Here is a 25,334-nt window from a genome sequence, read left to right as displayed (position 1 = left end):
AAAGCTGGCCAGACATTAAAGGAAACTTCCAAGGGCGTAGTTCGATGGTGCTTGCCTGGCATGCACAAAGCTCTGGGGTTGCTCCCCAGTATGGAGAAACAAAACAAAACACAAACCACTTGAATAGTGTTCTAAAGGAAGAACAAGAAAGATCTCAACAAGCAGAAGGAAGAATGATTATTGTACAGGAAGTGAAAGTTAGAAGCCTGGGCCCAAACAGCAGTGGACCTTTAAGTACAATTAGACAGCTGTTGGTGACCGCCAACATAACACCACTGCATAGCCATGGCTGGCCTAGAATTTGCTTTGTAGACCAGGCTAGCTTTGAACTCACAGAGATCTGTCTCTGCTTCCCAAGTGCTAAGTTAAACATATGCTCTACCATGCCCAGACTGGGGTGTGTGTATGTCATGTGTGTCACAAAAGTATGTATAAAGGTTTAAATAAATACTTTTTTGGGATGTATTGGCTGCTTTATTCTACGAAAAAGACAAGTTTTTCAGTAGTTTGATTTTACAGCTCCTTTGGGTATTTCCAGAATCTTTTCAGAATAATATAGTAAGTGACTTTGAGTAGCTTCTGTCAGCCTGGATCAACATAGCTATGAGCAAAAGGAGGAAAATCACGCCTGGTACTAGAAACCTAACCAACTCTCCAGGCCTAGTGAGATCTTGGATCTCAGAGAAGAATCTACTTTACCACATCAGCAACTCTAGTATAAAATGTATCCTTACACCCACAGGTGACTGCAGCTCTCGCCCTTTTTCAGGAGAAGCTTCTCTCTATAGCAAATAGAGACCATTACAGAAAACAACAACTGGTCTCACCACAGAGGTTAATGGCTTGTGGGACCCAGCCACAAGCCCCAGTGGGTAAAACTATATATAACACAACTCCTGTACCTAAGGCTCAGGAAACATCACAGAAGAGCGAAGAGAAAGACTGTCGGAGTCAGACGATCAAGACACTCACCGTGAGACCATATTAATGATGACAATACTAATGGAAATTTGAATGTGGAGGGGGAGATAGGGGGTCTTGCCTATAGAAAGAATCTCAGGACTAATGACTGATGAGAGGAGAGTTATCTCCTCTCAGAGATGAGCCCTTTAGTCCATTATCCAATACAGAGTGGTCAGTCTTGAAACCACGTACACACAAGCAAAAAGGGACTCAGCTGGTAGAATTTATATATTCATGCATCCCTCTGTGTGTATGTGTGTGTGTATATATATATACATATACATGTATATATACATATATATATATATATAGACACACATACAGAGAGAGAAATATATAAACTATAAGAACAAAGAGGCCATTAATTTAAGAGAGAAAGAGTAAATGGGGGCATAAGCAGGGTCAGAGGGAGCAAAGAGTGGGGGAGATGTAATAAAGTTTTAATTAAATTAAAAACAAAAGCACCAAATAAAGTAAAATAGAATAAAAGGTTAAAACCTGCAGCTGCTGGAGACAGCCACGTAAAAAGGCTTTGTAGGGCAGGAGAGCTGTCTCAGTGGTCAAGAGTTCTTGCTAAGCAGGGATGAGGACCTGAGTTTGAATCTGTAGTATCCATGTGAAAAGCATGCGTGTGCAGGCCCAGTGCCATGAGAGGCATCGCTCAATGGCGTCTGCCAGCTGCTGGTCTAGCTCCAGGCTCAGCAAGAAAGCCTCTCTTAATGGGATAAGGTAGAGATTAGAATATTCTCCTGTGACCTTCAAGTGCATACGGGAATGTGTACCCCTCCTGTCGACACACACACACACACACACACACACACACACACACACACACGCACCAGAAAGAAACAGAGAAAGAAAGAAAACAACACAATAAAAACAAACCAATGGCTTATAAACAGGTACGTTTCCGCTCACTTGGAGATTGGATGCTAAAGGTAGCAGCTTAGAAAAAAAATCCCTTCTGAGTGATTGATTAAAAACAGTACCTAGCATTCTGTTACCCACCCCCAACCATATCGTAGCAAGGCCACACTATTGCTGTTTCAGCTCTGTACCAAATAAAGTCATCGGTATGCATCCTGACACGCTGAATAAAAGATAGTGTTCTTTTGTGTCTCCAAGGCCACGGAGCTGAAAGCTCGTAGGTTAACCATTTTTATTCTGTGATACTGAAATCATGTACTTTGATGCCCATAAAGTATTCAAAGAGAAGGATCAATTAATAACTTGTTAAGTCGGATACAAATCTCCAGGTGCACAGTAATTACTCCAGCTCATAGTTTATATTTTAAATGAAGCCTGAATTCTAAATGACGGACATGTAGTTTGACAGGTACCCTTTCCAGCAACTCAGACAGGTATACAACTGGAAACCATCCGTGTTCATCTGCACTGATCAGACAGCACAGGTACAAGGGCTGCATGACACATGTACCATCTGGTCCCTTGGGAACAGCTGTCATTGTTACTAGGAACATCAGGGGTCTGTATCTCTGACACAAACCATACTTTTCACCAGAGAATAGCACAGTGAGCTACCAAGAGGTGAGAATGTACTTCCAGGAGCCTGGACCCGGGCATCCGCCCTCAGCAGCAGGTTCACTTGAGAACCCCTGAGAAACCTCATCCTCCCAAGGTCCCAAGGCAAGCACAATCTGTGACAGACAACACTGGGCTCTGGGAAATGGACCACCAATACTACTTGCCCCCTCCCTTTTTTTCTTGAACTTTTGATCTCGCCTCAGCTTCCCGAGCGCTGGGATTACAAGCGTGTGCCACCATGTCTGCCTGAGCATGTATTTTCATGATGTATCTTCTCCTTTGTGTCTTACAAACCTGACTTGGAGTCGTCTGTGTGTGTGTGTGCGTGTGTGTGTGTGTGTGTGCCGTAAGAGCAATGGGAGGAAACACAAGTCATGGCTCCATTTAACTTTCACGTTTGAGGAGCTCATGTACTTTGAGTGTTTGACTTTCCTAACTGCACAGCAAAGCTATTTCATGCCCACTGAGATGTCTCCCCTGAATCTGAAGGGAACTGTTTTCTTGAGATATATTTTATAACATGTGGTATCTTTAAAGTCTACTATGAGCACCTCCAATAAAGCTACTATGTTCTCAACTCACCTAAATTTAAGCTAGAAAGGCCCTACGAGAATGACATAAGGGTAAATTTTGGCTGTCTCAACTTGTAGTGGACTTTCATAGCTTGCCACTGGAGATTCCCTCGTAGCGTTAGTGGGAATAATGTATTTCTAGACATTTCCATCCTGATGAAGTTCCTTTTTTTCCCCCGCAAGGCACATAAACAAAATCACACACTGTGTTTTCCCCCCTCATCCAAATGCTGTTTCTTCTATCAGTGAGACGGAGTTGGGAGGGGCCAATCGAAATAGGACAATGGAGAGGATGCTTTGAAAGGCAGGGTGGCCATTTAGCACATAGGAATGATGCACCGGATGGGCTAGGGAGGTGTGTGTAGGTCAAAGGAGAACTTAGAAGAGGCAGAGTTGGGCAAGATTTGTTCTGGATGTTGTTGTGGGGAATTGGGGACGAACCGCAGTATGGAAGACCGGACCTCTGCAAAGGCAGCTCGAGCATAGATAAGAAATCACAAATAAAACAATACAGAAGTGAGAAAGGGAGATTCACCAACCAGAAAGTCAACCAGCTGGGACATGCATAGACAGCTTGTCACAGACAACCCCACAGGCCCCAGTACCTACAAAGGACAAAGAAGAAAAAAGGGCAAAGACCATGCAAACACAGGTGACCAAGGGAGAGATGATAGAAGAGGACAGGGCAGGGACATGGAGGAGATAGGGCTAGTAACCTTTCTTACTGTGTGTGTCCCCTCCCCACTTCCCTGATGGCTACAAAGTGGGTAAGACATACAAAGAAGCTTTAAAATTCTCCAGACTCAACCCCATTTGCACAGTAATGTATGTAAAGCCCTAAGGACATTAAAAAAAAAAAAAAGAATGACTGAGTTAATCACACCTCTACTCTAAAAAATCCCTACTTCATATACATAGATGTAAACACGTGCATGCATACATGTATTTTAAGCTTATGCATATGAAATTTGAGGATCTGGTGGCAAATGTCTTAAGTTTCAATGACAAGAAAACTCACAATGCCTATCTTTAACTGGAAATGATTCAGATTTGTGTGCAAATCTGAATCTTTGGAGAAAAATGAAATAATTTTCTCAAGAACCAACTAGAAAAAAAAAAACCACCCCCAAACAACAAAACAACAACAGCCCCCAAACACACTTTGAAAATGACTTGCAGTGTAGAAACCAAACTTAAACTAGGGGAGGGGGCCGTGAATGTTCCAGTTCCTAAACTCACGGCTGGCTGTGCTTTCATTTTCTTCCATGCAGCCCCATTGTGTCCCAGAGAAAGGCTCTGTGGTTCTAGGTAAGTAAGAGGGAACCTAACAGAAAGAAATGTGAGCCTGCCCCGCTGTGAAGGTCACACCTCGAAATGTGTGCAAACTCAGAGGAGCATGGCGTGGGGGGGGGGAGGATGTTGCATCTTAATTCCCAATGGAACAAGCAAGATTAGCTTTCAGGGTCATCTCTTTGCATAAATGAGTTTCTGTGATTCCGCTCACAGCTCTTGAGTCTCATAGAGAAGGAAGGGTGGTCTAAAGTGACCCTGTCTGAAGTCGATGGCACATCAGGAATGCGCCTTACAAATAAATACAGCTCTGATTTGTCAACCTATGACAAATTTTAAAAAGGAATAGACACTCAGGAAAGAAAATAGTTAAAATAAAAGTGAAACACACACATATGAAAAGGAAGGGTTCCTTTAAGAGCTGGTGGATGTCGAATTTTGTAAAACTCAGATTTTGTTTTCCTGAAGACAGGGTCCTATGCAGCTCTGGCTGGGCAGTGAATGCCTTTAATCCCAGCATGTGGGAGGCAGATGCAGGCAGATCTCTGAGTTTGAGGCCAGCCTGGTCTACAGAGTGAGTTCGAGGACAGCCAGCGTTACACAGTGAGACCCTGTCTCAAAAAAACAAAACAACTAAACGAATTGTTTTGAACTTACTATGTAGTAAGTAGAGAACAACCTTGAATTACCAATGTGCCTCTTCCACCAAGGCTCAATGTCCATATTAGTTTAAAAATGAATTATAAGGCTGGATACAGTGACACATGCTTGCAATCCAAGAACTAAGGAGGTAGAGGCAGGAGGGATTAGAAATTTAAGGCCACTCTTAGCTACATAGTAAGTTCAAGGCCAGCCAGGACTATATGAGAGCTTGTTTCAGAAGACTAAACACCAAAACCCACCTCCCCCCAAGAAAAAGTGAGAAACTAAGCCAAAAAATCTAGTATTCCTATTGATGGTTATACGCACGCACTCATGCACGCACGCACACATGCTGGTCACAGCAGCATTTACAGTAGTCACGTGCAGGAAGCAACCCAGGCCTGTCAGCAGAATGTGGTACATACATGTAGTAAAGACATCATCCAGTCTTAAAAGCAAAGAGCATTCTCACACGTGCCATAACATCATCCATGGACACTACACTGCGTGAAACAAGCCACAGTTAGAAAAAAAGGTCAATATTGCAAGATCCCATTCATAAGAGGTATCTAAGAAGTCAAATTCCGAGACATAAAGTAAGACGGTGGTTCATTGAAGGATCTGTGGGAGGGGAGTATGGCGAACAGTTAAATAGATACCAAATTTCAGTTTTCTAAGATGAGAATAGCCCTAGAAACCCGTTGGACAATAATGTGAACGTACTCAGTACCGCTGAATTGTACACTTATAAATGGTAACACATGTTTTGATACAAGGAAAAGCTATGAACAATATTGGGCAAGAAAACCACAATGAGGGCTGCTTAGATAGCTTTGTGGATGAAGGTTCCTGCTGCTGAGCCTCGACCTCCGTTCCATCCCTGGAACCTACGTGGTGGGAGGGCAGAATTGACACGCACAGATCGACTTCTGATTTCTACATGCATACTGTGGCATGAGTGTGTGCTTACACATAACACACACACACACACACACACATGCACACGCACACGCACACGCACACAAACGGGAAAGAACCATAGCAGATACAAGCAGCGTGCCTTCTAATTGAGTAGCTCTGATATTGCTCAAAAGCCTTGTTGCTAAGTCAATCCCTGTGAGCATTAGCTTACCACCCAGAGCCGTCCCCTCCCTGAGCCCAATATTTGAAAGTAGAGCTTTGGCTTTAAAAGCACATGTTTGGGGCAAGGGCATGAGCTACCCTTGGCAAATGGCACATCGGACAGTTAATGTGGTTAGTCATGCTCTTCCTTGAGGCTCCAGGAAGGCCACACAAGATGGGTCGTGTAAACAGTGCTGTAAGTGCTGGCCTACTACAAGTTACAAGAGCTGCCACTCCGCTGTTGTCATGGTAATTGTGACTTACCTGAACGTCATACAGGAACTGGAAACGGCTTCTTTTATTCGCAGCTTCTCTCACAGCCCGAGCCAAGTCCACAGAACCTTTCCCTCCAGCCGACCAGTGATAGCAGGGGACCGCATCAAAGGCACCGGCTCGTTTAGCGAGCTCACACACCAAGTCAATCTCTGCACGGGTGTCTGTCCTGGTGATGAGAATGTTTGTGGATTCTGCATCTGTATTCACTTAGCGATGTTTTGAGAGAAAGACTAACGGTTTATACAGAACTTTACTCCCTAACACTGAATATATTTTGAACATCAAAAGTGGTCATGTTGTGTTTAAATAAATCAGACTTGACGAAAAAGCATGTAGAAAGAATCCCCTTTAACATGACTCAAATGTTCTTTTGTTTGTTTTTTTTGTTTTGTTTTTGAGACAGGGTTTCTCTATATAAATCCTGGCTCTTCTGGATTTGCTCTGTAGACCAGGCTGGCCTCGAACTCACAGAGATCTGCTTGCCTGTGCCTCTGGGGTGTTGAGATTAAAGGCGTGTGCCACCACACCCAACCTTATTATGGATTTTTAATCAAGAAATTCCACAACATCTTTTTTTGATCATCCGTTCAGTCTATCAGACAGAATCACCGGGTAGAATGGTAAAAAACCAAAATACCCTCCCCCCGAAACCTAACAGATGGTAATTTACTATGTGTGTTTCATTTCCACAGTAACACTAGAGAACACATTTGGGAAAATGAAACCAAATCAAACAAACAGAATTCTGTGACTTTCAGATCAAGCTGAGAAGCCAAATGCCCTTGGGACACAAATGTGGTCACTAGTGTGGTCCCACAGACAGCAGAAAGCTAGACTCACTTGAAGACATTCAGTGCCACCACCACAGGCACCCCGAAGAGCTGAGCGATCTGAATTTGTTTCTGTAGGTTACAGCATCCATCAGCCACCAGCTGAATGTTCTGGAAGGAAACAGGCCTCTGTGTCATTATGTCTTACCTAGTCCTCCTACCCCTCAAGCTAGAACAGCATCACCACACTGGCAACTTTTGTTTCTGTCTTGTCTTTATTGTCCTAGAAACCTTTAAAAGGAGACCTAAGTCACCTTGTTTATTCCAAGAAAGATGGCTACGGGACAGAAGTGTTTCATGTTCAAGTTGGGTTCTAAAACTATTCTGGGTCCAAGCACATGTGTTTGAGACTTGGCCCAGGCACTGCTTCTGTGGAAGACTGGCTAACAGAACGTAGGCAGCCCACCCTCTGCAGCTAGGGAGCAAAAGTCCCTCGGATGTTGAGGGGGTCCTGTCTAGCTATTCTGGCCTAAACCCATTGCGCCATCTGTAGGAGCTAAGTGGTACTGTCACCAGCTAACCAGTTCCGCAGGACAGATACTGAATACACTCTTGTAAGTCATACAAACAAGTGTGCATCTCCCAAGAGACAACTTTTGCTACAATGAAAGAAGACATAGGTAAAAGCTTCACTTGTCTCTGGGCTTGGATAGCTGTCTTGTGAGTAGGGGACAGAAAATAACTCTATATTTATCTTTTCTTCAGCTTCAAGAGTTACCTGAATGGGTTGCATCCTTTTATCCCATCCATTCTCATGGGGATTAAAAAAAAAATGAAATTATAGTGTGTGTGCAATGTGGGGACAACCTTGGCTATTCTTCAGGTTCTTTTCATTTTGAGGCAGAGTCTCTCACTGACCCAGAGCTCACAAAGAAGACTGGCTGGCCATCGAGCCCCAAACATCTTCTTGTCTCTGCCTCCCTAGTGTTGAGAAAGCAAGTGTGTGACCCCATGCCTGGCTTTTTATGCGGCTGCTAGGGATGGAACTCAGGTTCTCACACTTGCAAGGTGTCTACCCACTGAGCCATCCCCTCAGTCCAGGTTTCTAAGTTGTACATTCGCTGCCAGTCAACTGGAAGCTAATCATTGATTGGGTTGAACGATTAGTCCTTCTTACCTCCTCTGTATATTCTTTCTTGAGAGGGACCCCGGCAGTTACCTGAAATAAAGAGACAAAACTAAGACCCATCCCATGACAAAAAAAAGGGGGGGGGGCTCCTTATAGCAATAGGTCTGCTATTTAAAATGAGAGGCCTGCTCAACTTTGAATAAATTAATCACTGTCGTTTTTACACAAACCTTCCATAGTTAAGAGATAAATACTTCAAAATTTTAATTTTTGTGTAGCTAACATCTTACTCATATATAAATGGGGGAAAAAAACCTGACTCAAAACATTAGAAAACTGACTAGTAAAATTCAGTTATTTGTCAAGCAGATTTAGCTGCCTAAATCAGGCTTGTTTTGGCAAGATACAAATTTCTTGCAAATAAATGATAATTTAAGCAACCCTTACAATCTTAAAGAGAAAACCCAAACTGCCATCTCAAAAGATGGAAGAAAAACCTGCATCAGTTTTTATGCTAATTGGGGCAATTAAAAATAGAAGGTAATCCCTTAGTCCTCATTAAAAATGGATCTCAGGCAGCGAATTTAGGGATGAGCTGTTTACACAACCCCCTTGAAGATGAGGACTAAGAAGATGACTGCAGCCAGTACCCTCATCCAACACTGCACTGCAATTAGGAAGTCCTTGCCAGTGACAAGGGAAAAAAAAGTATAGATTGGAAGGAAGAAAAGGAACTCATTTTGAGCAATGAATGGCAGTCCAGAATCCCCTAAAGACTTGGTAGGTTAAGTCAGTACAAAGAGAATTCAGACAGGTTAGCAACAAAATAACATATAAGAACAGAAATAATTTGTTATTTAAAGATATAAAGCAAACAGGAACAGATCTGTACGAAGATAGAAAGAGGTTTGCACACATTTGGGAAAATGCAGTCATCCCACCCTGGGTCAAAAAATAAAAAATAAAAAAATAAAAAAATGAGGATCACTTGAGAGACAATATGAAGGCAATTACTTATTAATACAGAAAAAAATGGATATTAAATCTTGTCAATGCCCTACACTCCAAAACACGTGGTTTACTCCACGTGTTAACTTGTGGAGAATTTAGGGTATCTGGATATTTGGTCAGGTATTATTGTATGTGATTTTTGTGAGGATCTTTTTTTGATAAGATTGTATACATAAATGAATAGATTTATGTATATGCCACATAGACCGGGCTCCTGTAAACCGAGGAGAATTTTCCATCAGGCTGGACCTCCACGATCAACGGTTCCTGAGTTCCCAGGTGAATATGTAGATCCTGGATTCTGGACTTGTATACTTTATAATCATGTGACCTGATTCTTTATTCCCCTCTACCTCCTACCACATACCTACACACCCAGTGACTTCCACTGTCTCCAGAGACCTGATTACCGCAGTGCATTTAAAGGGTTAACTGGGAAGAGACTGTAGATTCAGAGTATATGGATGTCAGTATTTATACCTCACCAAGAACAGTTAGCATGCTGGAAGACAAGCTGTGGATTTAAAATGCCAGTGGTGTAGCAGTTAAATTTTCATGCATGGGATAGACCTAGGCCTTCCCACTCATCATTGCCCCCTCTGTAGCAGAGATGCAGCATGGTTTCATGTGGGCCCTGAACAACTGGAGTGGGGGCTATCTATCCCAAGAGCTGTTGCCTGATTGTGAGATATGCTCTTCTACCTGTGCTGCCTTGTCTGGCTTCAGTGGAAGAGGAAGCTCCTAGCCTCCCAGGGTCAGGGATATCTAGGGGAGGGCCCATTTGATCAAAGGAGAAGGGAAAGGGAGGATGGGGGAAGGATTGTGGGAGGAGTTGACCAGGGAGGGGCAGTGAGAGGGATGTAAAGTGAACAAGTTAAAAAAATTTCTTAATTAAAAAAAAAAATCCTCACTATCACCTTGAATGCATTAGGAAATGCCCAGGGCATGAATGAGAAGCACCCCTGGGTATGTCTGTCAGGGTGCTTCCAGAGAAGCTTAAGGAGGATGGAAGACTCATGGTGGATGTAGGTGACAGCATCCTATGGGCTGGAGTCCATGACTGAATACAAAGGGGAACAGGACAAAAGCACAAAGCAAGGTGGTACAGGCATCATCTCTGCTTCCTACTGTGGATTGTGTGATCGGTTGCTATGATGGTTTGTATATGTTCGACCCAGGGAGTGGCACTATTAGAGGGTGTGGCCCTGTTGGAGAAGGTGTGGCCTATTGGAGTAGGTGTGTCACTGTGGGCGTGGGCTTTGTCCTAGCTTCCTGGAAGCCAGTATTCTCTGCTAGCAGCCTTCAGATGAAGATGTAGAATTCTCAGCTCCTTCTGCACCATGTCTGCCTAGATGCTGCCATGCTCCTGCCTTGATGCTAATGGACTGAACCTCTGAACCTGTAAGCCAGCCACAATTAAGTGTTGTCCTTTATAAAACTTGCCTTGGTCATGGTGTCTCTTCACAGCAATAAAACCCTCATGCTACAGTCACTGTTCCTTCCTGGCACCAATAGCCCCATCCTGTTATCTCAGATCACGAGCCCCTGCAAGCTCTTCCTTCTCTAAGCTTTTTCTTGTCAGGTATTTGGTCACAGCAACAAGAGAAAGAATTGTGTTAGAAATGGGCGGGTTCAAAGGTCATAGGATTTTCCACTGCCCAAATAATGGATTAAAAATGCAAACCTCAGCTGAGTAAACAGACACAAGGCAACCATGGCTATTTGTGCAATGATGATGAAAGGAAGCAGAAATTATCCTGGATCAAAAATATCACCACAGAGCTGCTTCAAGTAAGAGGCAAACGCACTGAGGTGGGTGACGTGGATTAAGATGGATGTCGGATTGGAAGATCAAAGTTCATTTGCTACTCAATTACTGAAAACATTTCCTGGATATGGAATATGCCAGGCCCCGGGGCCCAGTGACTAATAAGACAGTTCCTGAGTGCAAGGGAATCAGAATCAGGTGGAGAGACATCCATAAAACACATTGGGGCCGAGCCCAGCCTTTGCAGCCCTCCTTCCCTGGTTACTAACATTCATTCATGCAACAGTTTGGTCCTTCAATGTTTGCTCCCCACACATTTATGGGGGAATGTTCTGGGGAGAGCTAGTGGGAGGTGGTGGAGTCTTAGAAGGAGGGGCCTAATCAGAGCTATGAGGGACACTTGCCCCACCACCAATCCCTACAGGGGAGTTGAGTAGTTTTGCTTTGTCCTAGGCTCTGGGCCTGGTGTACTTACTGCCTTGCTTCATGTACAAATGTTGACCAGAGGCTTACAACTTACAGAGCCGTGAGTGACAATAAATCCCATCACCTGATGAGTTCAGCATCAGGTATTCGTTTCAGTAATGGGAACTGACTTAACAATCGGCATTTCTATTTATGGTCCTGAACCTTGTGTTATCTTCTCTGCCGAAGAACCACGGCATTAAATAGGGAAGGAAGCAGCAGAGGGGACTAACTGGGAAGAAACCACAGCCTGGCAACATGACATATACAGCACGGAGAAGTCCAGTAGGACTGGAAGTCATGCCGAACATCTTTATAGTCTGGGGGTCCAGAAAAACTCAACTGTCAATCCCAGGTCTGACCAGTTCCCTAAGCAAAGGTGTGATATGACCACCGCTGGTCTCTACGTGTCTCCAAGATTTCTTCCTGTATTTTATAAGGAACAAATCAGACCAGATAGACTTTAAACCTTTTAGAGGATCAAAGCCATTTGAGTTTAAATGTGGGCATGGCAGAGAAGAGAGCATTTCAAATTATACATATAATTTTTCATTCATTCATTCATTCATTCATTCATTCATTCATTCATGTGCATTGATGTTTTGCCTGCATGTTTGTTTGTATGGAGGGTGTCGGATCCCTTGGAACTGGGGCTACAGAGAGTTGTGAGACACTGTTTGGTTGCTTGTAACTGAATCCAGGTCCTCTGGAAGAACAGTTAGTGAGTGCTCTCAATTCTATGGCTCATACAGTGATATCTCTCTCTCTCTCTCTGTATATATATATATATACACACACACACACACACACACTATTTATGTATTATGTGTGTGTAAAACCGTGTGATTACGAGCACTGTGTTTTTGCAGATGCCTGTGGAATCCAGAACAGGTATTAGATCCCCTGGAACTGGAGTTATAGGTAGTTGTGAGCCACCTGATGTAGGTGCTGGGAACTGAACCCACATCTTCTTAAGAGTGATAAGTACTTTTAACCACAGAGCCTTTTCTCCAGCCCCTGACTTTTTGTCTTTTTAAAGAACTTACACTCGGCCCACCTCCATGCATCTTCAGAGCTCGAACGGTGGCTACCAGCACAACAACGTTGGGGACCAGGCCAGAAGCTCGGCATTTGATGTTAAAGAATTTCTCCATCCCAATATCAGCCCCGAAGCCAGCTTCAGTCACTGTATCGAAACAAGCAGGGAATTAGCTATTATTATCAGAACACAGCAGCAGGTGCTGGCAATAACAAACAGTACAAACACTCACAATGGCCCCTATTCCTGCCACACAAGGCCACTACAAGGCGCTCTGTCTCATGTCTACACAACGGTAACCTGGCATCTCCCTCACAATGGAAGATGCTTAACTTCAACGCATAAGGCAGATCTCTACCCTGTCAGACCCAACAGGCCACGAGGACTCACTGTAAGGCCAAGAGCTGTCTTCCCAGCATTAACTCCAACCAAAGCTTTTCTTAACATAGACGAGATTTTCAACCTTGTAACGAGGCTTCAGACTTTATCAAAGGGACAAGCGTACATTATCCTTTCTTACTTTGGGGGCCCTGATCAATTCTGTTGATGAGCGAAATTCAAGTTGGAGGCATGGCTTAAGGGTATTGATCGGGGGATGTGAGGACAGACAGCAGCTTGATTCCAGAATCATATTCATCTTTTCAGACTCCCTTCCAGGTGACAGGATGGTACTGTGGGGGCTCGGCGGGTGAGAGCGAACTGTTGCACAAACGTGAGGAACCGCGTGCAAATCTTTACATCAAAAAAAAAAAGAAATCTTGGTGTGGCTGTGTGCACCTGTAACCCCAGCACAGTGCAGGGCAGAGACAGGATTTCTGGGGTTCTCTGGCTACCAACCTAGCTCCAGGTTCATTGAGAAGAGATCTTGCCTCAAGGGAAGAAGGTAGAAAGTGCCAGAATCAGACATCCCATGTCTTCGTCTGGCCTCTGTGTGCACATGAGCACATGTAGATACATATACATATATACCTGCAACCAGCACCTCCCATGCCCCTGAGCCCCAAGACATGCTTTTGTGACATTTGTGGAGGTCACAGACGGAACTTGAGTATTGCTAGTATTGCTTTCCAAAACCATGATAGACACTGGCCCAGTAGTATTGTCTTCCTATGACAAGAGAGTTCCAGGGCCTTGGTATTCAGCATGTGGTCCATGGAGCAAGAGCAACAGCATCTCTTAAGAACTTGTTAAAAGGATGGAATTTATTGGGACCATGAGATCTACTCAATCAGGACTAGCATTAAAAACACCAAACTTGAATTGATTTAATGTGCTTGAATGTTTTGCCTGCTTGTATATCTGTGTACCATTTGTGTGCCTGGTATCTGCAGAGGTTAAGAAGAGACCATGGGTCCCCTGTTACAGATAGCCATTTGGGTGCTAGGAACCAAACACTGTCCTCTAGAAGAACAGCCAGTGCTCTGAATTCTACAGATCCAACAGAATCAGTATTTAACAAGACAGTCATGCACAATGATTTTCCATTATCATTAGGGAAGGATTCTACTGATGCAAAAATATTTCAGAATATGCATCATCTACTGACAATATGACGAAGGCCATAATTAATGGTACAGATAGGAAGTAGAAATAAATGAATATACTGTGGTTTTATATAAATACTAAGGGCTACTGTTGAAGCCAGGCAGCACAATGCTTGCCTTGCATGAGGAAATTCCTGAGCTCAAATCCTCAGCAGCACCGGGAAAAATAAATAAAAAAATAAATAAACACAGCTATAGCCCTAGTATTCATGGGAAACAGAAATTTTAACAAGAATTGATGGAAATAAATTTTTTCAGTTGTGATTTTAAACTATATTTACACTTAATTCTTGCTTTTTCTTTTAGCATTCCATGTACCTAGTTTTTATAGAAAACAAATAATTCTGTAGTCTCCTTTAAGTTAAAAAGTATAATTTTATTTCTGTGGTACACACTTTTAGAATTTGTGATTACAAAAACAGTAACATAATTTTGTTAAATTGAGGTGCCAAAATTTGTAAAACTGTTCCCTCTGTTGCTGAACATTTGGGCAGTCTCCAGCAAGCATAAAGACACACACTGAAATCACGGCACATATGAGCTTTATCTCTTTCAAAGGGTATTCTTGGAATAAATTTCCAAGGGTAAGGTTACGGCAATGGACATAAAACATCTTTTATGACCACTGATACTCATTTGAAAAGTCAATTTTATGGTTTGAAATCAATGTGTTAGCTTATATAGAGAAGAATAGCTCTCATAGCTTTACACCCATTTATTCCCCTCCCCCACTGCCTGCCCTCCCTACTCCCTGATTTTTTTTTTTTTTTTACTAATTTTTCTTTGAAAAGATTTATACCAGAAGAGTATAGCCATTGAGAGAATATCCCTCCTTTACACGGCAGATGGGACCATCCTCATGACTCCATCCGTTATGTATAAAGTTAGGCATGATTTCCAACTCCCTGCAAGGAGGTCCCGAGAGGCTACGGCACAAAGAGACTCTGAAGATGAAGCTCAAGATGCAGAGAATAATCTAGGATGCTGGAGATGTAAGGACCACAGAGGAAAAGAGAGGATGGGTTAAGAAGAATATCTCTCTTTCCCTGCTTCCTGACTGTGAATGCAATTCCACCCACTCCTGCTACCAGCCTTGTCTGCCACAACAGACTACGCCTCAAACTGGGAGCCAGAATGAACTGTTTGCTTTGATGTTGCTTTTTTCAGTGTTTTATCACAGTAGCAGGGAAAGTAAATAACACAAATACCAGGCCCCTTAAGCATCTGCTCAAAGATACAGAGGTTTCTGTTATAATCAGTCCCTCTGCTTAGCATTAGCTGCTGTCTTATCTCTCAGTGTGGTCCCCACACTCTCCTCCATTCACAGGCTTTCTGTTACCTAAAGGAGAAAAAGTTCTGAGCGTCTTTACCATGAAGCCTCGAAGCCTTGCTCCTGTAAACCATCCCTGCCCTGTCCCCCTCCACAACCCAGGGCAGGGATGGTACTCAGTTTGGTACAATGATTGCATAAACACAGGAATGTGAGTTTGATTTCCAGAGCCCACGTTATAAAAAGCCAGGCATGGTAGCTCATGTTTATAATCCCAGACTGGGCAGGTAGAGTCAGGTCAATCTCTGGGGCTGGATAGGCAGCCAGTGTGGCCTTTGTTGGTGAGTTGCAGACCTATAAGAGAGTGACTTAAAAAGGGGGTGTGTGTCGTGGGTGAGTAACATGCTGAGGACTGACACCTGCAGTTGTCCTGTGACCTCTCCACATATTCACATCCACATGCACACACACACACACACACACACACACACTTATGCATGCAAAGATGCACATATGTAGGAACATGCATATACACATGCATACAAAGACACACCTATATAGGAACACGTACACACACATGCATGCAAACACGTACATATGTAGGAACATGCACACACACATGCATGCAAAGACGTACATACGTACGAACGTGCATACACACACACACACACACACCCCTGTAGTAGCATCAGGCTACCAAGCTTCCTGAAGCTGCCCTGCTATATTACAATCATCTCTGCCGTTCTTTTCCCACCTGGAAAATTCCTTTCTCTCCTCCTTAGACACAGTATCTAAACCACAGTTCAATGGCTCACATCCCAGAAGCTTGCCTGGGTCTCAGGCAGGGGAATTTCCCTTCTTCTTGTCTTCTCTGGCATCTTCCTCCTCTGCTATTGTTCCCCCCTCCCTCCCTCCTAAGATTTGCATCATGAGCCTACACTGCTGGCTTTTCCTTAGAGGAGGGAATTGCCTTACTTGCCTGTCTCCAACACCTAACACGGTCCCTGACATGTATAAGTGCATAAATGAATAGCTCGGGACTCAACAGCCAATGCAAAGGTCACGACTCAACAGAGCAGACACATTAAAAATGGGAAGAACAACATGTCAATCTTAACTACCCTCTTTTTTCTTACAAAACTGTTTGGATAATTTTAATCATAGACGTGATGGTGTAAATGTCACACATATCTGACAATGAACGATTATCATTGCCTCCAGTGTCTGAATAGAGAAATTAAGCTCAATTCCATACTTTAAGACACAAACTGGAAATAAACAAGAGTGGAGAAAAGAGAGTTTCAGTTAGGGGAAGGAAGTGGGCGGTGGCTGGGAAGATTCATGGACTCCAGCTGCCAAAACGCTGTGCAGGAAACAGGGAAGAGCCAGATTCCCATGCTTTGAAAACTGCTGTTCTCTGAGCGTGTGATCACTCTTAGGTCGGTTGTTTCCACGCTGCAGGTTGCCAAGGGAGAAGGTGAGCTGATGGTTGTTCAGCCTTTACTAAAGCAAGAAGCACTTTGCTAAGGCATCAACAGTGACTAGCTTGGAGATTTTGACAACTGCAGAGGTCAGCCTTAGTCCCGCCTGAAGGGCCTTGATAAGAAGCCTGGACTAGTGAGAAAGGACAAGTCGCTCTTCCTATAGTTTTCACTTCCTCAGGACTCCCTGAGAATCACCAACAAGTTAAACCTCCGTGGTGACCTAAAAGAAGCAATTAATTCCCTTATCTGATTTGCTATCCCTAATAAAAAGTTCAAGAGCCAAGTCAAAGATCCATCTTGTGTCGAATTTAACAGACGGATTCTTAAATCGTGAAGCAAGTCTGCTTAGCATGACTTGGCTTTCCTGAAAAGCATGGAATGCAGGTTTCGGAAGGCTGCCTATTTAAAAGAGGCTTGTGATAAAAAATATTTGTGCAAGCCCCAGCCATTATTTGTCTTGGCAAGCTCTTTTTGTTACAGCTCTTTCACTTACAGCATGAATGGAAACAGGAAATGCTGACGGATGGGCTCACTGAGTAAGCACAGGAGTGATCCTGCAGGCGGCTTGATTCAAAAGTCAAAAACCTACAAGCAGCTCTGAAAAGCGGGGAGGGGCCTGCTGGGTCCCAGCTAGAAGGAACTAGGAGCTCTGGGTGCAGAAGGGGGTTGAAGCGCAGGCAGCTGGCTTGGCCATGACAATCCCCAGGAACACTCAACAGTCCTGGTGTAAAGATCATAGAGCAGGAATGACCAGGACGGTCACAAAAAAAGCGACACTGCCAACAGCCCGAGGCAGGCCACGTGCTCTCTCCAAAGCCCCTGAAGGAGGGAGCTTGTATTTGCCAAGTTTCCCTATGTTACCTCTGGCTCCTTGTATACAATGAACAAACGAGATGATAACTCTCAGATTTCCAGGTAAACACCCATCTTTACTAATTTTACCTTTCCCTAGAGAAGTTCTGTCAAATATGGGCTTATAAAAGCCCGAAACTGTGAGGAATTTTAGGGTGACCGTCTCTAACCTTTTTCTAGCTCCTAAGCCTTAGTCAGGCACCCTCTGGAGAGTGAACGAGAAACCCATTGTGGGTCCAGGATCCCCAGTTACCAGAGCAGGAGCTGCCTTGACTTCCCTGCATGTTTTGCAACCCACCATTTTACAACAGAGCTCTTCTCAATAAATGTATATGTCTCGGAATTCTGGAAAAACTTTTTTTTTTCCCCTCACTTGCCAAGCCCTGAGCCTCTGCTGCCCTGTGGTGTGTCTATACAAACACCTGCAGGAGATGTCCTCATTTAGTGTGAGGCAAAAACAAGCCCACAACTGTACCTTATTGCTGATGAAGGTAAGGAGGCTAAATTACCCAATGAGCAAGCAGCATGACTCTGCCTTCCCTCTGCTTTCAAATTCTATATCCTTCTCCTCCCTATTATCTACCTCCCCCTTCTCCCTTCCCACCAAACTCCTTCCCAGCAAGCCTCCCTCCCTTTATGTCTTGTTATCATTTTTATTATTTGCTTTGGGGCCTGCTGCATTTAATTATGATTGCTTTTGCAAGCAATGGTGACTTAGCAGTACAGTAGCTATACCACCTAGGAATATGACTACCTCCTCTGAAGCAAGCATTAACTGCTGATTGTCTTCCTGGGTGGGGCTATCACGAGTCACCATCCCATCCACGATGAAATGTTATGTGGTCTTTTCTTCTTGAAACTACTTCTATACTTCAATTTCTCCCTACCCCCTAGACAGAGTCATACTATGTAGACCAAGCTGGCCTCAAACTCACAGAGATCCATCTGCCTCTGCCTCTCAAGTGCTGAGATTAAAGGCTTGCACTTGGCATTGAAATTGTACTTATTGACTTGTATGCAGGGAAATCTGAATTCCACCCTGTGTTATACTTAGCACTGGCTGTTCTCATGCCTTACCCCCTTTACCTATCCTATGGCACTGCAAACCATAACATGTCATTGAGTTCCTCTAGAGTGAAGTGATGCTCTTCCCTGCATCCCCTCCAACTAGTGAGGGTGCGGAAAACTCAGCAGTTTCTGGACGTATTTTTTGGTCACCACTGGCAGTTAACTAAGACACACTGCTAGGCATCTTATAATGCTCAAAACTAAAAGAAAAAGAAAGTCCACTCTACTCAGGCAGCTGGCTATGAGTCAAGCAGAACAGAGGAACACTGGGCTTTCTAGACACTCCCTCTGAGAATATTACAGATGCACCGAGCTGGACTACACGGTTGACAAGCGTATTATTATGTTAATCACTGTAACCTCAGCCACTGAGATCCTGGGGTCGGAATTATCTGCATAGAAAACTCTGTTCAGCACAGCTTTGATGTATTGCATCGATAATGGGGTCAGTGCAACTTGGCAATTTGGGACTGAGGTTGAGTCCTGACTTACTAGCCTGGGGAGGGAGGAGGAGCCGGGGGGGAAACACAGGTGCAGGTGACAGTGGTTGTCGGCCTCCCTGCTAAAATGGGTATTTGTTGGGAGGAGAGGGACTATTTAAAAAACTAGGCATGGGAAGATGAGGCTAAATGGAACGTTTCTACCTGACCATTTTTTTTCCAGTTTTATTAGACACTTGAAACAAAAGCAACTTGGGAAGAAAAGGGTTTATTTCACTTTACAAAAACCAAGTCACCATCCAACATTGAGGGAAGGCAGGAACTAGAGCATAGGCCATGGAGGAATCAGCAATACCTGCTTACTGGCTTAGCCCATGGTTCATGCTTAGGAAGTTTTCTTATATAGCCCAGACTCAAGTGCCTGTGAATGATGTCACCCACGGTGGGATGGGCCCTCCTGCATCCAGACAGTGAGCACAGGGCAATGTGATCTGAGTAATTCCTTTCCTCTATCCACAGGAGCAGCATAGCCCTTTGCTTAAAGCCCAAGGTTCAAGGATGGAATGGTTCCAATAACTGTTCTCAAAGTTACTCTGTTATTAAGCTGGACTGAAACCCAGGCTCGTGTCCCTTCTCCATACCAGCTTATTGACCCAATGGACAACCACAGACACTCCTCCAGCTGAACTGCTTGCAACACCTTATGCTTCAAGGATATTTCATTCTTTGGATTCAGAAATTTGTTTTCTCTTAGAGCAATTCATGTGCAGATTACCCATCTACTCTCCTAATTGTTGGTTGCCATGCCAACAGAGGTGGGACTTGGGCAGGAGAGACTTTGGATGAATCAAGAAAGATTTCAGAGAGGACACTTCAGGGCTCAGGTCTGTCTAGACTTCATTCCTAACACCAGGTACAGGCAGGCCGCACAAGCACTTTGTGGTGGTCCCTCCTTAGAATCAAGTGGTCTCCCAGAGCTACCTCCCCACTGAGCCCTCAGACCCCCAAGACTTGTCTCCCTAAACAAGGTAGCAGCTTTCTTGCCACTGGCTGGAGAAGTGGGTGATTCTAATTTTCTAACTTAGAGTGTCTTTACCCAATGTGGAGATAGGCTGGGAAAGGGAAACTGGTTTAGTTTCAAAATTCTCTTCTTTTTTTCTTTCTCTCTCTCCCTCCCTCCCTCCCTTTCTTTCTTTTTTCTGCTTTCCAACCCTTCTTAAAGTGAGACAGGTTTTCCTTGAGTTTCTCGTACTTGAAACACCCGAAGATTATCAGCAGAACTGCGAACTGAATTTTCACCTTGTTATGTCACTAAAGGGCCCTTTGTTCCATATGCACTCAGGAGATAAAGAGAAAAATCAGTCCTGTCAGATTTCACAGCTACTTTATGATAGCGATACACTTTCTGTGTGATGCATGTAACGCAGACATATAATATATAACACATTGAGTTTTCCATTACTCCTGGACATGAAGTTTGGATTTATGGACTGTTAAAGTTCTCATAGTATGATTCCCTGCAACCAGCTTGGCTCAGAGGAGCTAAGAAATATGTCTGCACAGGACAGATTTGCTCAAATCTCAAAATGAATTCTTATAAACAGAGGGGGAAATGAAACTATAGTTTTTGTTCACTCCATGCTTTACTTTCTCAGGACAAATGAGAGATTCTAAGGGAAGCACATATAAAAAGATGTGAGGTCGCCGGGCAGTGGTGGTGCACACCTTTAATCCTAGCACTTGGGAGGCAGAGGCAGGTGGATTTTTGAGTTCGAGGCCAGCCTGGTCTACAGAGTGAGTTCCAGGACAGCCAGGGCTACACAGAGAAACCCTGTCTCGAAAAACCAAAAAAAAAAAAAAAAGAAGGAGGAGGAGGAGGAGGAGAACGAGAACGAGAACGAGAACGAGAAGAAGAAGAAAGATGTGAGTGTGAGAGAAAGATGTGAGTGTGAGGCACGTGGAGCTAGGCTTCACTCTGAAGCACGGCGGGTTATAATTTCTATGCAGAGCTAAAGGAAATGGAGGTGAGTCTTCACCAGCCCCTTCTGCCCTATGTAAACACAGTTATTCCCTGCAGCTGTCTGCACATGAACTCAGGAAGAGTCAGTTCAAAGTCACCACGGCACATGCATTCTGAACTGGAACTCAAGGTGGGCTAGCCTTTGAGGATCTTTTAGTTATTTTCTCAGTGGTTGGAAGGAGAGTAGGTAAACCAGGAGGAGTCATCAGATGAACCACGAGAGAAGCCCAGCACTATTGATACAGCTTAAAAAACAACACCGGCCTGGCTTTAGACCATATTAATTGTGAGGGTCTGACTCATCTTAGGTCTATGAAGTTCTACTAAAAACAAAATCCTTTCTGCTCTGTAGGTTTTGTTTATGTAATCCACGGTCCCTTGACTTTATTAAATGTAACAGAGTTGAATTTCCATAGAGAGCACAAAAATCAACCTAGTAGGCACATATTTAGAGGCTTGAAGAGAGAGATCAGTAAAACCACAAATTAACATTATTTTGAAGACCCTTCCCTTTTGCCCAGTGACCAGGTTAACACACACTGGGGAAGGCTGGGGTTGATGCAGAGAGCATGAGGAAACTATTCTGGGTATACTCTGGGGAAGGGAAAGAGAACATTAACATTTAATGAGTCTACAGAGCCAAAAGTGGTGGCACATGCCTTCTATCTTCAGACTGAGGAGCCAGAGGCAAGATGCTTGGGAAAGTTCAAGGCAAGCCTGGTCTACAAAGTGAGTTCTAGTCCAGCCTGAGCTGAGTGAGATCCAGTATCAAAAAGCCAATAATAAATAAAGAGGTCACAGGGACACTTGAGTAAATGTGTGCATACGGCAACATCAATTTGAAAATTTAACAAATATCAATGTCCTTTGGAGGAAGGATTTAGAACTTATCCCTTCTGCACCCCCGCCCCCACCCCCCCAGAGGTCATTAGCTATAGTTAGTTCATTTAGGAGCATCGCTAACCATTTTGTTTTGTGAGTTGATTTTGGCCAAAGAGAAATTTAAATTTGGAACCAAATGTTTAGATAAAATATTTTTTTTTTAAGATAGGGTCTTACTGTATAGCCTTTACTGGACTGGAGCTTGATATATTGACCAAGCTGGCCTTGAACTTGGGGAGATCCATCTGCTTCTGTCTCCAGAGTACTAAGACTAAAGGTGTGTGCCATGGTGCCAGTGCTATGTGTTAGTTTTATTTCTCTCATGAAATATCTGTGCTCTGGCTTGGGAGAGTTAGCTTACTGGATGATTGTATGCGGCAAACCTGTCTCCTTGCAGTTTGTGAGAAGTGTGAACTTACGCTTTCCCATACAGAGAGGAACTCTGAAGCTGGGTGGACTCACCCATAATTCTAGCACCCAGGAGACAGAGGCAGGACGATTGCCGGCCAGGCCAGCCTGGGCTCCACAGTGAGGCTGTGTCTTAGAATAAAACGAAGAATTCTGCCTGGCTTGGCTACAAGCAAATATGTCTTAACAAAACGGAACAATGGGACAGAACATCTTCTGCTAAGAGTAGTTTATGGCCGGGCAGTGGTGGCGCACGCCTTTAATCCCAGCACTTGGGAGGCAGAGGCAGGCGGATTTCTGAGTTCGAGGCCAGCCTGGTCTACAGAGTGAATTCCAGGACAGCCAGGGCTACACAGAGAAACCTTGTCTCAAAAAACCAAAAAAAAAAAAAAAAAGAGTAGTTTATGACAGTACAGCTAAGAAAGAAGGAATGAATGAATGTGGAGGTATTCACATCTTACCATAAAGCCCCTGCAGAAAGGAGCGTAACATGAAGCACAGTAACTTGTTCTGACTCAGGATAACTCGACTGCATTAATGCAGCAAGAGAAACTCTGGTCATTGAGTCTGAAAACCAAGTAAACAGACTGGCCTTCCTCGAAGTTCTTTTTACAGTTGCTAGATTCCCAGAAGCCATGAAGACAGAAGGGAAATATTTTAAACTTGAAATCTATAGGGTGTTTTTTTTTAATTTACACATGTGTGACATGTATATATGTTTGTGTGCCTGTATACACATGCCTATGTGTAGATGAGAGCTAGTAGTCTAAATTGGGGGGGAATCTTCTTAGTTTTCTCTATATCCTATTTTTTTCAAAATTTATCTTATATATGTGAGTACACTGTCACTCTATGACACACCAGAAGAGGGCAACAGATGCTATTTCAGATGGTTGTGAGCCACCATGTAGTTGCTGGGAATTAAACTTAGGACCTCAGGAAGAGCAGTTAGTGCTCTTAACTGCTGAGCCATCTCTCCAGTCCCTCTGCATCCTATTTTTGAGGCAGAATCTCTCGATGAATCTGGAGCTTACTGATTGAGCCAAGCTGGTGAATGAGCACCAGAGGGCTGCCTGTGTCCTCATACCCAACTCTCCAGTGCTGGGGATCCAAACTCAGGTCTCCATACGTGTATGGCAGGTGCTTTACCAATGGAGCCATCTCTCTGAACCCTAGGGATGGTTCTTAATCACATGGGGCTGATAGAGAATTTACTTCTGCCTCTGGATATTAGTCAAACATTCTTTGGAAAACAATTGATCAATTTTAAAAAATCTTTATCTAAGAGAAAAAGAGCAGGGCCTGCCTGTTTCTTACAAGCAGACTCTGGTAGCCTTGGCCCATTCTGCTCTGCATTGGTACCCAGGACAGAGCATCACTGATTCCAGAATTAGCATCCTCTGTACTTATCCTTATAGCTCAGTAGAAAACAAAGCCAAGCAGCTGACTTCCAGGAGAACTTCTAAAAGATTGATGGATGACTTGACCATGGAGAAAAACAGGCGACACTCTCAAAACAGGTTAATTGGCCACAGCATTCAGAGGGCCAGACAAAGACACACGCAAGAGTGTCTGTCCTTAACACTCAGTCTATGATCTTGAGATCAGCAAAGGGAGAATTTCATTAACAGTAGTGAGTGGGTGGGTTACTGATTAAGTGTACTATGACAATTGGCTGATAACAGGACTCTCAGAAAAAGACTCCCTGGCAGTCAGTGGGTCTCATGCTACATTCTGGGGGGTTGGGAATCCACAAGGCCAGAGCTTAGAGATTCATGACAAGAGAACATTGTACATACAGACTCTCCTCATTTGTCCTGATAGACACAGACTAAGTCAAGAATAGGTTAAGCTGATAGTGCGCGAATGCCTTTAATCTAGCAGGGCAGCGTATCACACGGTAGCCCATCAGCTGTTTCCTTGGAGATGGTGGGGATAACTGCCTAGCATCATGGTACTTATCATCAGGTTAAAAAAAAAAAAAAAAAAAAGTGGAGACCCAACTCACAATGTTGAATTCCATTTCTGCCTGAGTGCTTATGTTCAAAATGTATGAAAATGACAATTGGAACAGGGCCTGTGGCCCCAAGAGCTTTGACTTGGGAAGGGAAGGACCAGAATTAAGTGCCTGGCGCATTTTCTGCATTATAACACAAGGATGCAGTCTGGTGTGCTTGCTGAAGGGGAAAAGGAAGAAAATAATTTCAGAGGGCGTGGCTAACACTGAGACTGGCTGTTGTATGTTGTCCACAGAGCTTAATATAAATGTTAATAGCAATGCCGTCTTGGGCTGGGTGCTTCCTAAGCTGTCAGGTTTTGTGGACAGCAGTTCATGCTTGCATTTCCCTTGGGAGGAGCGGGACAGATGTGGGCAATAGCCAACCAGCTAAAGCCAGGCAGGTGCGATCAGGGCCAAGACATTTTCTGTGCAAACAGAAATGACTCTGGCTGTTATTTCTCACTGGTTTCCAGTGTAGCCTGTGATGAGAGTGGCAGATGCACCCCTCAAACTCCTGGCTCAGCAACGAGATGAGAGCTATGTTCTATGGTTTCCAGATGCTTATCATGTGTTTGGGTGTTTATGTGTACAAACATTCTGAGTTCCAAACACCAGCAATCTCAACACCACCTGCATCCGTATTTTTCTCATTTTTTGGTTCGCTGTATAAAATTGCACGAATATCTTAGATGAATGTAGATGACTTTTACTTTTTTTTTTTTAAAGGGCAGGCAACAACGTCATGGTATAACCTCTACACGTACTTAAAATAACC

At 43.8% G+C, this 25,334-nt stretch overlaps 1 protein-coding gene across 1 annotated transcript in view; it reads right to left on the bottom strand.

The window, feature by feature from the left end:
• The window catches only part of Mthfd1l (methylenetetrahydrofolate dehydrogenase (NADP+ dependent) 1 like), a 179,831-nt gene that overhangs the window by 54,174 nt on the left and 100,323 nt on the right, over positions 1-25,334 (bottom strand). The window contains exons 21-24 of the mRNA XM_028764348.1: positions 12,600-12,739; positions 8,358-8,399; positions 7,251-7,351; positions 6,399-6,576 (exon numbers count right to left, since the gene is read on the bottom strand). Coding sequence (XP_028620181.1) covers positions 6,399-6,576; positions 7,251-7,351; positions 8,358-8,399; positions 12,600-12,739 — 461 coding nt within the window. The remainder of the gene's footprint in view (positions 1-6,398; positions 6,577-7,250; positions 7,352-8,357; positions 8,400-12,599; positions 12,740-25,334) is intronic.

Source organism: Grammomys surdaster, unplaced genomic scaffold, assembly GCF_004785775.1.
Source record: "Grammomys surdaster isolate TR1022 unplaced genomic scaffold, NIH_TR_1.0 143, whole genome shotgun sequence".
In the NCBI taxonomy this organism is placed as follows: Eukaryota; Metazoa; Chordata; class Mammalia; order Rodentia; family Muridae; genus Grammomys; species Grammomys surdaster.
This window is presented reverse-complemented; position numbering and strand designations above follow the sequence as displayed.